The sequence below is a fragment of the Rhinopithecus bieti genome, unplaced genomic scaffold, assembly GCF_001698545.2.
Source record: "Rhinopithecus bieti isolate Rb0 unplaced genomic scaffold, ASM169854v2 scaffold_24392, whole genome shotgun sequence".
Classification (NCBI taxonomy): domain Eukaryota; kingdom Metazoa; phylum Chordata; class Mammalia; order Primates; family Cercopithecidae; genus Rhinopithecus; species Rhinopithecus bieti.
In genome coordinates, this window is record NW_016812542.1 from 5269694 (window position 1) to 5287008 (window position 17315).

At 47.4% G+C, this 17315-nt stretch overlaps 1 protein-coding gene across 1 annotated transcript; it reads left to right on the forward strand.

Moving 5' to 3' along the window:
- The first annotated feature begins 12073 nt into the window (after nt 1-12073).
- Nucleotides 12074-15178, forward strand: MGAT4E (alpha-1,3-mannosyl-glycoprotein 4-beta-N-acetylglucosaminyltransferase-like protein MGAT4E). Its single transcript, NM_001422520.1, has 3 exons — nt 12074-12202; nt 12627-12723; nt 13987-15178. Exons 1-3 carry the CDS (start codon nt 12098-12100, stop codon nt 15108-15110), a joined length of 1326 nt encoding a protein of 441 aa, NP_001409449.1. The 5' UTR covers nt 12074-12097; the 3' UTR covers nt 15111-15178.
- The last annotated feature ends 2137 nt before the right edge of the window (nt 15179-17315 follow it).

The following is a 17315-nucleotide window of genomic DNA, read 5'->3' on the forward strand; positions in this document are numbered from 1 at the left end:
GGTTCGGGGATGAGGGGGGCAGGCCGAGCTCCCCAGCGGCCGGCGCAGCACGTAGCGCACGTGTAGGGCCCGCTCCCCACCCCCTCGCCGCCTCTGACAACTTTCCAGAGCTCCCGGTGTCATCCGTGAGCCTCCCTTCCGCCCTGGCCTCAGGTCTCTGCCTCGCGCGTGCTTCTACCACCACTCTTCTAGCACCACCCTTCCCCTCCCAGCCTGGTGGATCCTCTTGTCTCCCCCAATCTCCAGTGCAGCGGCTTTCCCTCGTCCTCTGCGCAGTCCATCTCAGCTTATTTCTCCAATTCAATGCCAGTCTCTCCTCACCACCTCTAGGTGCCCTGGAATGTTTGCTGTCAGATGTCCCCTGTGAAACCCACAAACCCTTGCAATTTGGCCTTCTTGTTTTATTTTGTGTGTTCCCACAACGTCTTGTTACTACCCCCATTACAACACTTATAACTCAGTATTTTTCTTTTTTCCGCGGTGTCGCTGCACTCTCCCCATACATGTTCCTCTCCTGCCAGATTGTAAGCCTCTAGAGGGAAGGAGTAATGTCTCTCTCCTTGGCACCAGGCACGTGGCAGACGCTCCACAAATATTTGTTGAAAGGGAGGGTAAATGGCCTTGAGTTTCTGTGGCTCCGATTGGCTGAGGATGGAGCTTTGGGCTGGACAAAGAAAAATCTGGTTGACCTCATGAAGCAGGAAGGACGCTCAGAACGGTGTTGAGGGAGCCTCCACGATGGGTGGGCACCATCCATCGTGGTGAGATAAACCCATCCTTCCCCATTCCCTGTCCTGCTTAATTCCCAGGAACCAGCCACCCCTCCTATGCTGTCATCTTCTGCTGAGCTGGTCCCTTATGGGGGACTTCGGTGCTCCCTGTTCTGCCCTAGCCCCAGCTGTCGGTGCTGCCCTTGGGGAACGGCTCACACCTTGACCAGGCGCTCATTTCTGGGTTTCTGTCCTTGGGAAGCTGGGTCTGGGTCCTAAGAGCCACCTTGGTAACTAATAAATGCCTCTTCCTCCTCCCATCTGCTCTTCCTCTCCTGTCTTGGAATCCCTTTCTGATGACTCAGCCCAACTGAGATCCAGGGTAACTGCATCCTCAGTCTTGGCCTTTGGTTTACCTGGGTGTGGGGCTCAAAGGGCTAGACCCTTGTCGGGGTCAGTCGCTGACAAGTGGAACATTCCCACGGTGCTGCCAGCCCTGCCCACAGGGATTGGGAAGGGCAGAGTTAGCCACACCAGGGCTTCAGGGCTTGTTTCTTCCCATTCCGGTTGGGCAACTTTAGAAGCCCTGGACTCCCAAGGAGCAATCCTGTGAGCTGCTTAGAGAAGCTGTGAGGATTAGAGGGAACCTCATGTTCCCTGTTCATCCCTCATTGGCACCACCAGCACCCATAATTCGGGTCTCTGGGCTGAGGGGCCCCTGGCAGCATGCTCAATGGCCATGGATAGCTGGAATGTTTGGAATTGCCTGCATCTTGGATGAAAGTCTTACAATAGAATGAAAACTGCTGCAACACTGTGTCAGCACTTTACAGACCACCACTGTAAATTCCCAATTGAAACTGGGAATTTGGAATTCCATGTTCAACCAAATCATGCTGAGTGCCCAGCACAGCATCTGACACACTAAATGCTACAGGTGAATCCCCTTTTTCCTCTTTCCTGGCAGGAAGCAGAGACATGAGAACCACTAGAAGCACTGTAATAACATGAATAAGACGGCCATTAGCTGGGTGGAAATCATAGTCTACTGAGCACATCAGCCCTGTGAAATGAGTGGTATTAGTGTTACCATTTTTCAGATGGAGAAATTGACACTCAGAAAGGTTAATTAGCCAAAAATCAGACAGTAATAGCAGAGCTAGGAAAAGAACGTTCATCCTAGTACCTACCTTTGATCTTCCCAAAACACCAAACTGACTTTTCTAAAGCTGAGGAAAAAGGACACAGAAGCCTCATCTCAGATCTCACCACCAGCTGCCCCTTAATCTGCCAGCATTGATCCACTCTCCCCTCTAGACTACAGTGGCTTCAAACTTTGACTAATCTCCAGTATTTTTGTTTACATAGCAACAGCAACAAAAGTTTCACAAAACAGTATTACCTTTATATAGTGATGGACTTACATATGCTGGTTGAAACTCATTAAGTTGATTTTGTGACTTACAATGGACCTGGGCAACATAGGAAGATCCCCAACCCCATTTCTAGAAAAAAGAAAAAAAAGGCTGGGCATGGTAGCTCGTGCCTGTAATCCCAACATTTTGGGAGACCAAGGCGGGCAGATCATGAGGTCAGGAGATCAAGACTATCCCGGCCAACATGGTGAAACCCCATCTCTAATAAAAATACAAAAATTAGCCTGGCATGGTGGCACGTGCCTGTAGTCTCAGCTCCCCAGGAGGCTGAGGCAGGAGAATTGCTTGAACTCAGGAGGCAGAGCTGCAGTGAGCAGAGATCGGGCCACTGTGCTCCAGCCTGGGCGACAAAACAAGACTCTGTCTCCAAAAAAAAAAAAATAGGTGTGGTGGCACACACCTGTGGTTCTAGCTATTTGGGAGGCTGAGGTGGGAGGATCACTTAAGCCCAGGAGTTTGAGGCTACAATGAGCTATGATTGTGTCACTGCACTCCAGCCTGGGTGACAAAGCAAGACCCCGTCTCTAAAAAATAACAATAATCGGCCGGGCGCGGTGGCTCACACCTGTAATCCCAGCACTTTGGGAGGCTGAGGCGGGCGGATCATGAGGTCAGGAGATCGAGACCATCCTGGCTCACACTGTGAAACCCCGTCTCTACTAAAAATACAAAAAATTAGCCGGGCGTGGTGGCAGGCGCCTGTAGTCCCAGCTGTCTCAGGAGGCTGAGGCAGGAGAATGGTGTGAACCCGGGAGGCGGAGCTTGCAGTGAGCCGAGATTGTGCCACCGCACTCTAGCCTGGGCGACAGAGCGAGACTCTGTCTCAAAAATAAAATAAAATTTAATTTAAAAATTTTTTTAAAATCTTAATTTCAGCCATTCCCTCTATATTCCCCATGAACAATGGAAATCTCCCAGAATATCGTCTCTATCATATACAAAATCAATAATTATATCTTTTCTCTTCCATTTGTTTTTCACCATTTATTTTTTTCACTGGTCTGCATTTTTTTTTTTTTTTTCCTGGTTTGATTTTTTTTTTTTTTTTTTTTTTTTTTTGAGACAGAGTCTCCCTCTGTCACCCAGGCTGGAGTGCAGTGGCGTGATCTCACTGCAACCTCTACTTCCCGGGTTCAAGAGATCCTCCTGGATCAGCCTCCCGAGTAGCTGGGATTACAGGCACAGGCCACCACACTCGGCTAATTTTTGTATTTTTAGTAGAGATGGGGTTTCACCATGTTGGCCAGACTGGTCTTGAACTCTTGACCTCAGATGATCTGCCTGACTCAGCCTCCCAAAGTGCTGGGATTACAGGTGTGTAATCTGCCACCCTGCCCAGCCACATTTTCCTTCTATCTCTACCCACAGCCCTTCAACCCCAGGGATCACTTTGTGCCTTATCTTTATAGCACCCTATGCTAAACAGGTGCCACATATAAGACCAAGAACTAGCATAGAGTTTTCGAGCCTCTCAAGACCTGAGTGAGAGCAGGAGTTAAAAACTCAAATGCCTGTGTAGAAGCCAGACAGGTACATGGGGCAGGTGAGAAAGTGGAGTCTGTGGAGAGGTGAGAATGCACGTCCAGCTACTAGGGGCCATCACTACTCAGACCAGGGTTGCACCAAGTTTCTATTTTTCAAGAGAAGCCAGTTATTTAGGCTTTTATGTAAGCTCTCCCAGTTTGTTTGTTTTTTGTTTGAGACAGGGTCTCCCTCTGTTGCCCAGACTGGAGTGCAGTGGCGTGATCTCATCTCACTATATAAACTCCACCTCCCAGGCTCAAACAATTCTCCTGCCTTGGCCTTCCAAGTAGATGGGATTACAGATATGTGCTACCACGCCCAGCCAATTTTTGCATTTTTAGTAGAGACAGGGTTTTGCCATGTTGACCAGGCTGGTCTCAAACTCCTGGCCTCAAGTGATCTGACCACCTCGGCCTCCCAAAGTGCTGGGATTACAGGCGTGAGCCACGCCTGTTCAGCTCTCCCAATTCTTTTTTTTTTTCCCCCTGGCTGGAGTGCAGTGACACGATCTCGGCTCACTGCAACCTCCGCCTCCCGGGTTCAAGCTATTCTCCTGCCTTAGCCTCCCAAGAAACTGGGACTGCAGGCACGCACCACCGTGCCCAGCTGATTTTTTATATTTTTATTACAGACAGCATTTCACCATATTAGCCAGACTGGTCTCAAACTTCTGACCTCATGATCCGCCCACCTAGGCCTCCCAAAGTGCTGGGATTACAGGCGTGAGCCATCATGCCCACCCTCCAAGTCTTAAATGTTCAATCTTTCATCAGATTTTTAAGAAACAGTGTGTGGGCTGGGCGTGGTGGCTCACGCCTGTAATCCCAGCACTTTGGGAGGCCGAGGCGGGCGGATCACGAGGTCAGGAGATCGAGTCCATCCCATCCCAGCTCACACAGTGAAACCCCGTCTCTACTAAAAATACAAAAAACTAGCCGGGCGAGGTGGCGGGCACCTGTAGTCCCAGCTACTCAGGAGGCTGAGGCAGAAGAATGGCGTGAACCCAGGAGGTGGAGCTTGCAGTGAGCCGAGATTGTGCCACTGCACTCCAGCCTAGGCGACAGAGCGAGATTCCGTCTCAAAAAAAAAAAAAAGAAAGAAACAGTGTGTGGGCCAATCACACATGCCTGTAGCCATGCTCCTTCTCCACCTGCCAGAAGAGACTAGTGGGATGATGAGTTTCTTGCCCTTCAGAAAAAACAATGGTTGCCAAGGGAGCATTAGCTACAGTACCCAGAGATAAATGCTGGAATGGAGGTGAGCTCCTGGCCCATCCCTACCCTGTGGGTCTAGTTCATGCTCTTAGGCTTAAAGAACTCTGGCTTCTAGCAAAGTGCAGAGCCCACTCCTGGAACACATACCGGCTACAGGCACACTGTCATGGATGGCCACCCCTACCTGCAATGTGGATGAGGAACCTGGGTGGGATGTCAGGGCTTTTTAATATTTATTTCTCCTTCTCTATTTTTTGCCTCCTCTAAATCCCTTAGAAAAGTGGGAATCGGATGGCAAGATACAGAAAGGTTCTCAGAGTGTTGTGCATCTGTGTGAAAATCTAAAAGGAAAAAAATTGGGATGAGGGTTGAGGAATAAGGGAATGTGGACCTCTCAGGTGCAATGGGAAAGCAAGCAGTGCTGTTCTCCATGGTTGAAGATGGTAGTCATTCCCCACAGAAAAGAGCTAACATTTATTGAGTGCTTGCTATATGCCAAGTATGTTTATGTGGATACTCTCTTTTTTTTTATTTTTTAAAATATTAGCTATTTATATAGGATGATCTATTTTGATCCTCATAAGAACTCTTGAAAGTAGCCATCATTTACTTTATTTTTATTTATTTTTTGTTAGCCCAGCCCTGTCCTGGGTAGCCATCATTTTTATCTCCATTTTATAGATAAGGAACTGGGGTTCAGAGAGGCTGAGTCATTTGCCCAAGGTCACATGGACAACAAATCTCGCAGAACTAGATTCCAGCTCTGGCTGTCTGAGTCCTGAATTGGAGCGCTTAACCATCACTAATATACTGCCCTTCTCTTGAGTTCTGGCCAGTCCCCCGACACCGCTGTGCCCCTAGCACCTAGCGTAGTGTTTGTCGAAGAAAGGTGACCATTCACCATTATCATGTAGTCCCTATAATTGGTGAGTTAATAAATACTTGTTTAGCATGTTCTCTGGATCAGGTTTTATGCAGAGTGCTATGGATACAGCACTGAATCAAACAAAGCCCCTGCCCTTTAAGGGCTTATATTTCTAATCTAGTGGATGGAGACAGACAATAAACACACACACACAAAGAAGTAAGTTAGCTTCTGGTAGAAATAAATGCTGAGAGGCCGAGCGCAGTGGCACACGCCTGTAATTCTAGCACTTCGGGAGGCCAAAGTGGGCGGATCACTTGAGGTCAGGAGTTCCAGATCAGCCCGGCCAACATGGCAAAACCCTGTTCCTACTAAAAATACAAAAATTTGCCAGGTGTGGTGGCATGTGCCTGTAATCCCAGCTACTCAGAAGGCTGGGGCAGGAGAATCTCTTGAACCCAGGAGGCAGAGGCTGCAGTGAGCCAAGATCATGCCATTGCACTCCAGCCTGGGCAACAGAGTGAGGTTCTGTCTCAAAAACAAAACAAAACAAACAAACAAAACAATGAAATAAATGATGAGAAAAACAGAATACATGATAAAAGTACGGGAGGATGGAATGGGAGGGGTGGCAAGGGCTGTTAGCCACAATGATCTAAGGCAGCAAAGAGAACATCAGAACTCAGATCCGAATGTTAGGAAGAAAGCAGCTATTGGAAAATCTATAGTGGAGAGTTCTAAGAAGAGGAACATTGAATGTCGTGAAGATATTGTAAAATTTAAAAAAAAAAAAAAAAACTAGAAACAAATTTTAAAGAGGAACAGCATGTGCAAAGACCCTGAGTCAAGAAACAACTTGGTGTGTCCAAGGGACATACCAAGAAAAACAAAAGAAAAAGAAAGTCCCTGAGGCTAGAGAGTGGGGAGGGAGATGAGGTCAAAGCAGCAGGCAAAATGCTAGATCAGAGGTGGGCGTGGTGGCTCACGCCTGTAATCCCAGCACTTTGGGAGGCTGAGACGGGTGGATCACTTGAGGTCAAGAGTTCAAGACCAAAAAAAAAAAAAAAAAGAGTTCAAGACCAGCCTGACTAACATGGCGAAACCCTGTTTCTACTAAAAACACAAAAATCAACCGGGTGTGGGGGCAGGCGCCTGTAATCCCAGCTACTCAGGAGGCTGAGACAGAAGAATCGCTTGAATCCGGGAGGTTGGAGGTTGCAGTGAGCTGAGATCGCACCACTGCACTCCAGCCTGGGCGACAGAGCAAGACTCTGTCTCAAAAAACAAACAAACAACAACAACAAAAAAACAAACACTAGATCAGGTGAAAGCCTGTAGACCATGGGGAGGAGTTTGGGTTTCAACTTATCTGCAGTGGGAAGGCACTGGGGAATTGTAGGCCGGGAGTGGGTATCATTTGATTTACAATTGGAAGAGTCTGTCTGACTGCCACGTGGAGAACAGATTGCAGAAGAATCAGAGTAGAGGTGAGAGATCAATTAGGAGGTGGTTGCAGTAGTCCAGGAGATGATTTTGAAAAGTGGTCAGGTTCTGGGTAAATTTTGGAGGAAAAGGTAGCAGGATTAAATAGACTGTGCAGTATTAAGGAGAAAGAAGGCTGGGTGTGGTGGCTCACACCTATAATTCCAGCACTTTGGGGGCCAAGGCAGGAGGATCACTTGAGGCCAGGAGTTCAAGACAAGCCTGGCCAACATAGCGAGACCCTGTCTCTATATAAAAATCAAGAGTAGAAGAAAAAAAAGGAGAGAGGCACCAGGTATAACTCCTTGATTTTTTTTTTCTCTAACTGGGTGAATGGTGATGCTATATACTGGGGTAGAAAAAACTTGGGGAGGAAATTATTTGGGAGCTAGGAGGAATCTGTAGTTTTATTTTGGTTCTGTTAAAGTTGAGATACCTTATCATCCAATTGGAGATATTGAATAGTTAGGTAATCTGGAGCTCAGGATAGGGATCAAGATAAGAATTGGGGCTAGAGATAAGATTTGGGAGTTACCTGATACATACATACACACATTCATGTATGTGCGTGTGTGCGTGTGTGTGTGCATATTACTTAGAGCCATGGGATTGGGATAAAATCACCCAGGGAAAGTGTGTAGGAAGAGAAGAGAGCCCTATGACACTCCTACATATATAGGTTGGGAAGAGAACGAAGCCAAGTAAGGAAACGGAGAGGGAGCAATCAGCGTGGCAAGAGAGATGCCAGAGCAGAAAGTCTCTCTTTTTTTTTTTTTTTTTTTTTTTTTTTGAGACAGAGTCTTGCTCTGTCACCCAGGCTGGAGTGCAAGTGGTGCGATCTTGTTGGCTCACTGCAACCTCCGCTTCCCAGGTTTATAGCGATTCTCCTACCTCAGCCTTCCCCGAGTAGGTGGACTACAGGCGTGCACCACTGCGCCAGCTAAGTTTTGTATGTTTTTTTAGAGATGGGGTTTCCACCACGTTGGACAGGCTTGTCTCAAACTCCTGACTCCGCCTGATCCGCCCCGCCTCGGCTCACCAAAGTGCTGGGGTATTAACCAGCGTGCAGCCACCGCACCCAGGAAGTCTTTCTTTTTTTTTTTTTTTTTTAGAGACGGAGTCTCGCTCTGTCGCCCGGGGCTTGGAGTGCAGTGGCCGGTTCTCAAGCTCACTGCACGCTCCGCTCCTGGGTTTTATGCCATTCTCCTGCGCTCAGCTCCGAGTAGCTGGGAACTAAGGCGCCCGCCACCCACAACCCGTCGCCCAGCTTAGTTTTTTGTATTTTTTAGTAGAGACGGGGCTCTTTCAAGGAGCGGTAGCGGTCATCCGAGTCGAGTTGCAGAGAAAGGTTGCAGTAAGATCCGCGAGGGAGAATGTAACTGAAGTCGGGGCTAATTAACCAAAGACAACGCTTTCAAGCCCGGCTTTGCTGTGTGCGGTTGTGAGGACAACTGGCACCAGAACTGGAAGAGAACTGCAAATTCAGGGAGGTGTGTTTGCTTTTTGCCTTCTTCCCACCAGGAGATACATAAACTTCCTTTTCCTAGTAGATGGGGACATAGTCCCAGTAGAAAGGGGAGAAGAGGATCATGCAGAAGAGGAAGACGGATAACCGCAGGAGTGGAGAGCTTGGGAACGCGCGCCCGCGGCGCGCACGACGCGCGCGCCGCGCACGTAGTGAGTCTGAGCCTAAGAGTCAGTTGGAACCATACCAATGAGGGAAGGAGAGAATGTAAGGAGAGATGTAAGGAAATAGGGACAAGGTGGGGATGGGGAGGTGACGTGCTCAGTATCTAAAAAGATACTGATGCTTGTCTTTTAGGGTGAATGCGAAGTCATAGCTCCCAGTGATGAAGCACACACAGGTCACGATGTAAGATCCTGCACGTGTGTTCCTCTGACAATGGGAGTGAGGTGGCTAGGACACACCAGTACACAATACACAGAGGGAGCTTAGCTCAGGGCAGAAAACTGGGGAGACCCTTGTTGCTGTGCCTGGTCTCACCCTCGTATTATTATTGCTAGAGCTGACTGTTCCCTTATCACCCCACGTTCCTTTTTTTTTTTTCTCTCTCTGCTCTGTCTCGGGCTGCCTTTTCCAAGAAGTCTGTCGAAACTCGAGAGGGCTGAATGAGAGCAAGTTTCTCCGTCTGTGGCGCCTGGGAAACTACACGGGAAGGCTACCCCCAAAGGGGAAGCAGAGTATATGCCTTGTGGTACACATCGCGTGAACCCTTTAACTGCCATTAGAGACCTTATTCCCTGCCTAAAGTCTTTTTTTGTTTGTTTGTTTGTTTCTGTTTTGAGAGAGAGACAGAGAGGTCATTCACGTGTCCCCTAGGCCTGGATGGAGTGTGCACGCTGGCAGCGATCTCAGCTCACGCAGCCTCCGACTACTGGGTTAACGGCGACCTCCCACCTCAGCCTCCCCGGTAGCTGGGACTTTAGGCGACATGTCACTTACACCTGGCTAATTTAACCTTTTCTGCGTAGAGATGGGGGGGTCTCATTACTGTTGCCCAGGCCTGGTCTCGAACTGCCTGTTCTATATGCCTTCAAGTGGTATCCTCCTCGCTTTGGCCTCCCAAACTACGAATGCTCGGGATTACCCACGGACCCTCAGAGTGCCCACACATTTTAACTGGGTGATTTTTATCCCAATCCCCCCACCTCCATCTGGCCCTAAAAGCCCCACGTCCTTTTTTTTTCCACCTGGAGGTGGAGTCTTGGCTGCTCTGTTGCCTAGCGCTGGAGTACCAGTGGCCATATATCTTGGCTCACTGCAACCTCCGCCTCCCAGGTTCAGTGATTTCTCCTGCCTCAGCCTCTTGAATAGCTGGGATTTTTACGGCACGTGCCACATGCCTGGCTAATTCTGTAATTTTTAGTAGTAGAAAGGGTTTTGCCATGTTGGCGCAAGAGCTGGTCTCGAAGACTCCTAACCTACAGGTGACCACCCGCCGTCGGCCGTCCCAGGATCGCTGGGATAAACAGGCGTAAGCCACCAATGCCCGAGCCCCTAAAAGCCTTTTTAAATTCAGTGTATGTGCACAGGTATTCATACACCCGGTACGTATACTAATATATATTATATATATATGACTAAAAGTCTTGCCTTCAAGGAAGTCAAGTAAGAAATGTTTAATCTGTAAAGCCTTACTACTATAAGATTTTTTTTCCCTCATCCCTGTGATTACCTGGAGATATAAGTATTATTGTTATCATTATTATTATTTTTTTTTTTCTTAAACAGAGGTGGAGCTCTCCCTGTGTTCCCCAGGCTGGTCTCGGAACTCCTGGGCTCAAGCGATCCTCCTGCCTCAGCCTCCCAAAGAGCTGGGATTCCAGACGTGAGCCACTGTGCCCAGCCTACTTTTATAACTCATCAAAAAGTGAAGTGGCTAAGGGAGAGAAGCATGTTAACCTCTACCAAAATACTAAACTGGAAGGCATCCCTGGAATGGGGGAGATTAGAGAATAGTATGGCCTCAGGAGCACAGAAATCACTGACTACAGCTTTTCTTTTGTGTACTGATCACACAGGGAAAGAATCAAGAAGGGGGGAGAAGGCATATTAAAGCCTTTCCTCTGATAATCTTGAAGCAATCAGAGAAACACATCTCGCCAGAGAAAAAACACTCACAGAGGAAGAGAGCAGCATACAAGCGCTTCTGAGGCTGAGCCAGCCTGAATTCCAATAACCCAACATGCAGGAAAGGATTTTTTTTTTTACTCTAAGTTAAGAGAATCACATTCTAATCAAGGTCTGTGAATAAGATTAAAGATTGGAATAAACTAAGGATACTCTTTAGGAAAAAAAAAACTGACAAAGACACCAATTTGGCATAACACTTGGCAACACTTCAGGTTTAATTGTTTTCATAGTTCGATTTTTGTTTTAAAAAGTGTGGGAGGCAGGGTGTGGTGGCTCATGCGGGCAATCCCAGCACTTTCAGAGGCTGATACAGGAAGATCACGTGGCCCCAGGAGTTCAAGATGACCCTGGGCAACACAGGGAGAGTCTATCTCTACAAAAAAAATAATAATTTTTTTTTAATTAGCTGGGTGTGGTGGTGTGCGTCTGTTGTCCCTGCTACTTGGGAGGCTGAGGTGAGAAGATTGTTTGAGCCCGAGAGGTCAAGGCTGCAGTGAGCCATGATCACACCACTGCACTCCAATCTGAGCAACAGAGCGAGGCCTTGTCTCAAAAAATAAAATAAAAAAGCAGGGGTAAGGAGAGTACAATGGCCATCTGTTTACTCAGATAAATTGACTGTATCACTAAAGCCTAAGCCAACCTTCATCATTTTGAGTAGGGGAGACTTTGGGGAAGTTGAATCTCCAAGCATATGAAGTGAATGCAACAAATATTATCACGAGACAAGTGACCTTCCTTCTTTAGGCCGGGAATAAGGCTGTATTGTATCAGGTTCCTAGATCAGATAAAAGGGTGTGCTTGAATGGCGGGCACATGCCTGTAATCTCAGCACTTTGGGAGGCTGAGGCGGGCGGATCACTTGAGGTCAGGAGTTGGAGACCAGCCTGGCCAACATGGTAAAACCCCGTCTACTACTACAAAAATTAGCCAGGCACAGTGGCACGTGCCTGTAATCCCAACTACTTAAGAGGCTGAGGCAGGAGAATCGCTTCAACCCAGGAGGCAGAGGTCATAGTGAGCTGAGATCTTGGAAATAAGTTAACGATGAGGAAAGGTAGAATATGGGGGCAGACACAGGGTGGTTAATACAAGTGGGGAAGCCTTCAATAGGGCAGAAGGGAAGTTCTAGGCATGGACTGGAGGGAGAGAGTCCTCCAGCTGTACATGTTGACTTCTTGCTATAGGAACCGTATCCTGACACAGACACGATGCGGTGTTCCATTAGGAAATGCTTCATACCCTCAGTGGGCATCGTATTCCTGTGGCTCTTCATCACTTTGAAAATCCCCAAGGAAACTGAAGATGACCAAAAAGTGATGACTATCAAAGGCCAAGTAGCAAGGCTTGAGCCTTATCAGTTTGGGAACTGGGAATATAGGGTGGAAATGGTGTGGACAGGCAGATTCTTGAAAACCCCTGGGCTTTCTTCCTTCCTGTACCTTTTCACCTGAGAGCAGGAAGCTCCAAAGGGAATGGGGGTAGGGACCTGGGCCTATTAGTCCATGAAGAAGCTGTACTTATTTTCCTTATTCGTTAAGGTAAAGAAGAGAGTAAATACTGCTTGAGCCCTGGATATTTTAGCCAACGGACAGGTATCCTGAGAATGTGCTGGGCTCACTTTAGGGAGAATGGTTCACTCCACCTCTTTCCCTAGAAAAGCTGATGGGGAGCCACTGGGGTGTAAACTTTGTTCTTTTTATGAAAGGATATATATGTTTACCCTTGTCAATGCCCCAGGAGGCCAGTTATAACAGCAGGAAGGACCCAAGACCACTCGAAGACTGGCAGAACCTCACCTTCAAATATATGGAAAAAATCCAGAAGAGAAGAAAGAGTGAGTACCAACAAGAGGGAGGAATTCAGTATCCCAGGGTAAGTAGGGACAGCCAGCCAGAGAGATCAGGCAGATAGGAAGGAAAGTAGAGGAGGGAAGGAGAAAGACAGACTGTGCCCAGGAATATTAGAATTTGGCAATGACCAGGTGTGGTGGCTCATGCCTGTAATCCCAGCACTTTGGGAGGCCTAGGTGGGTGGATCACAAAGTCAGGGGTTCGAGACCAGCCTGGCCAAGATGGTGAAATCCCATCTCTACTAAAAATACAAAAATTAGTTGGGCACAGTGGGGGATACTTGTAATCCCAGCTACTCAGGAAGCTGAGGCAGGAGAATCACTTGAACCTGGGAGGCGGTGGTAGCAATGAGCGGACATTGCTCTGGGCGACAAAGCGAGACTCCATCTCAAAAAAAAAAAAGAAAGAATCTGGCAGTTAATTCTCTCCTCCTTCCCCCAAGGTAAATATTTATATATCAGCAGTATGAGGAGGAAGGAGGAAAAAGATAAAGTTGGCTACTACTTTTCTTTTTGCCCTGCTTGGCCAGCTACTAAAGTTAATTGCTATAAGAAGGTGGAATCACTAGATTAGAGAACATTTGGATTAGAGGGGGTCTTAGAGTCGCATAGTCCAACTGCCCCAGTTTATGGATCAGGAACTAAACTCAGGGCTGAAGGGACTTGCTCAAGATCACACAATCAGTAGCAGAACTGGGACAAAAACTCCGGGCTCCTGACTTCCAGGGGAAGTCCTTTTCCTAATATATCTTCTTCAAAGGACAGCTTTGGAAAGATGACAACAATTGACAACAATATAATAACATAATTGACAACAATTATAACTAAAATAATAGCTAATATTTATGGAGCCCCTAAACCATATGCCACAAAGTTCCAGGCTCAAAGAAGACTGAGCAGAACCCACAGAGACTCACCATCACCTAGCTTAGTACTTCTCAAACTTTACTGTGCATACAAGTTACCTGGTGATGCTGTGAAAATGCAGCTTCTGATTAAATCTGAGGTAGGGATCAAGATTCTGTACTTGAAATGAGCTTACAGATGAGCCTGATGTTGCTGGACTAAGGACCACACTTTGAGCAGCAAGGATGTAAACATCCCCTCTGCCAAAGGGAAAAACAGGTGGGAAATAAGAGGGAGGAAGGAAGAGTGAAGGTCCCCCATAGGATCCCAACCCCTAACCCTTCTGACGATGGTCACTATCACTGTGCACTAACAGTCATCCCTATTTTTACCTCTCCTCAGCATGGCTGACAGTGGGGATATCGTCAGTGCAGCAAGGGGACAGAAGCAGCCTCTTGTACACATTGGTCTCCCTGTTCCGTGTTTCCTCTAAGGCTGAGCAGAAACACCTCACGGTGCTGGTCCACCTGGCAGATTCTGACCTCACCTGGCTCAGAGAAACTGTTGCCCATATTTCAAGCCTCTTCAGCCCACAGATCTTGAAAGGGCAGTTGCTAATGATCCATGCTCCATCCGATGCCTACCCCACTGTTGACAGTGTCAGAGATGAAGCCTTTCGTGGCGAATTCTACTCCAAGCAGAACGTAGATCACGCCTTCCTCATGAGCTTTGCCACAAAGCTCTCTGATTACTTCCTGTTAATAGAGGACAATGCCTTTTTTGCCCCCAACTTTGTCACCCACATTCATTCAAGGGTGACCACCATGAAGTCCAACTCATGGGCGCTACTGGAGTTTTCCAATATGGGCTTCCTTGGCAAACTCTTTCACAGCAGGGACCTCCCGCTCCTGGCCCATTTCCTCCTCCTCTTCTACAAGGAGAAACCCCTTGACAGCCTGATTTCTCATTTCCGTATGCTCCTGGTCCAGGAAAGCCCAATCCTCTGCAAACCTTTCCTATTTTACCGCAGGGTCTCCTACACCGCCTTTGATCACAAGCAGAAGGCCACAGCACTTCAGAAAAAGAATGCTGATGGTCCCAACAACCCACCTGGAGCTGTCTTCACTGATATGCAGGTTTCCGATGTGCATTTCCCCTGGGAGGCCTACACTCTGGATGAGTCATTCTTTTGGACACACAACCTTAGTATAGGAAACCACCTGACAGTGATTCTGAACCATCCAGCAAACCTGAGCAGGGTGCAAGTGATAACGGGCTCCATTGTGGATGGGAGGTATGCCCTGGAGAAGGGGCAGGTGGAGCTGGGCTACGAACCTGAGGGGGTGCCTCAGCACTGCACCAGCTTCGCCTTGCTGGGACATCTTTCAGAGGGGCAGATGGATCAGGAGATACATCTGAAAGGTATGGGGTACCACGTGAGCTGTGTGAGGCTGGTGGTGAAAGCTGGTCAGGCTGGGGGGCTCATGATCAGGCATATCTACCTCTGGGAGAAAAATGACAAATAGCAGCAAGTGGATCAATGCTGAAGATAAATCAGTAGGGGGATGAAAAATTAAAATCTTAAAGCCATTTCATTCTAGTCTATATGAGTAACACAGGGGAGACACAAGGGAATGAAGGGCAGACAGAGAAGACTATCAGTCTTTTGGTGCTGCCAAGATGTCAGGAGACTTGTTGCTTCCTTTCTACCCAAACAACTCCCATAGGATATCTTTTGCTGAGGCACATATAGCTTATCTGCATTTGAGGAGACTTTTGGTCACTCCCAAATTCTTTAGATACCTGGGATGCTGAGATCAGCCTAAATCAAGGTGTCCATGTGTGTACATGTGTGTGTGTGTATGCACTTCTATGTTCAAACACAGGCAGAGGTAGGGATGAGGTATATGGTCATAGGAGGGCAGGCAGGAAAATCATGGCTGAATCCCTGGAATTGACATTATAAAAAGCCATAAAAGGGACTCTCATTAGAAGTCAAAATCTCTGAAGTGCAGGAAAGTAGCAGATGGACAAATAGCAATAAAACGAATCCCTTAACTCTATCCTTGAAGCTGTTTCACAGTGCCAATCTAGTTCCTTCCTTTCCTCACCAATAAACTTGGGCACAAATAGGTTGCAACTAGGCTGGGTATGGTGGCTTATGCCAGTAATTCCAGCCTCCCTTAGAGGCTGAGGTGGGAGGATCTCTTGAGGCCAGCAGTTCAAGACCAACCTAGGCAACACGGCAAGACCCTGTCTCTACAAAAAATTTAAAAGTTAGCCAGGTTGTGCTGGCATGTGCCTGTGGTCCTAGCTACTTAGGAGGCTGAGGCAGGAGGATTACTTGAGCACAGGAGGTTGAGGCTGCAGTGAGCCATGATCATGCCATTATACTCCAGCCTGGGCAACACAGTGAGACTCTGTCTCAAAAAAAAAAAAAAGTTTGTAACTAAAGCTTCACTCTCTCATCAGCAATTCACTCCTTAACTCTGGTTTCTGTGTCCACACTGGCCTCTGCATCCACAATGCTACTGAAACTCTTCCCTATTTGTCATGACGAGAATAGTCAAAACCCAGTGACTTTTTCAGATCTTATTCTCCCTAACTTTCTGCAGCAATACACAGTTCTAATTATGTCTTCCTTCTCAAAATTGTCCTCTTCCTTGACTTCTGGGATTCATCAGATATTTATTGAGTACCTACTACATGCCAGGCACAAAAAAAGCTCCTATCTGTGAAGAGTATTTTTGTGGGAGTAAGATATACACAAGTATGTTAAGCATCACATTGAGGTTAAGTACAGCGTCCTTGGGAGCACAGAATTGCTGTTCCCAAAACATTCTTGGGGACTTAGGAAAGGTTTTTTTGGAAGATGTGATATCTAAGCCTAGACCTGCCAGATCATTAGAGAAAATATCCAAGTGATATGGGAAGAGAGGCAGGGAGACTTTCCAGTAGAAGAAACAGCATGCGGTGAAGTGGGCCAGAGGTGATACAGAGTAAATCATTTAGTGAATCTGGAGATGGAGGACAAGGCTGGGTGAGGGTAACGCAGAAGATGAAGACACAGGACAAAGAAAGGGCCGGCTTAAGAAGGTCAAAGGAGGTCAGGTGCAATAGCTCATGCCTGTAATCCCAGCACTTGGGAGGCTGAAGTAGGTGGATTACTTGAGTCCAGGAGTTCGAGACCAGCCTGGACAACATCGTGAAAACCCATCGCCACAAAAAAAAAAAAAAAAAAAAATTAGCCAGGCGTGATGTCATGTGCCTGTAATCCCAGCTACTCAGGAGGCTGAGGCAGGAGAATCGCTTAAGTGTGGGAGGTAGAGGTTGCTGTGAGCCAAGATTGTGCCACTGCACTCTAGTCTGGGTGATAGAGTGAGACCCTGTCTAAAAAAATAAATAAATAAAAAGAAGGGCCATAGATAATCAAGTGGGGGAAAGAATTGTCTTTCCAACAAATGATGTTGGAACAACTGAATATCCACATGCAAAAGAATGAAGTTGGGCCAGCCCTGGTGGCTCACACCTGTAATCCCAGTAATTTGTGATGCCAAGGTAGAAGGATTGCCTGAGCCCAGGAGTTCGAGAGCAGCCTGGGCAACATGACAAGACCTAGTCTCGAAAAAAAAAGAAAAAGAAAAATTAAATTAAAAAAAAAAAGAATGAGGCCGGGCGCGGTGGCTCAAGCCTGTAATCCCAGCACTTTGGGAGGCCGAGACGGGTGGATC

Coding starts and splice junctions, on each gene's coding strand:
- MGAT4E (NM_001422520.1), top strand. CDS start 12,098: ATGCGGTGTTCCATTAGGAAATGCTTCATACCCTCAGTGGGCATCGTA. Junction 12,203..12,626: donor AAACTGAAGATGACCAAAAA/GTGATGACTATC, acceptor TCAATGCCCCAG/GAGGCCAGTTATAACAGCAG. Junction 12,724..13,986: donor AATCCAGAAGAGAAGAAAGA/GTGAGTACCAAC, acceptor ACCTCTCCTCAG/CATGGCTGACAGTGGGGATA.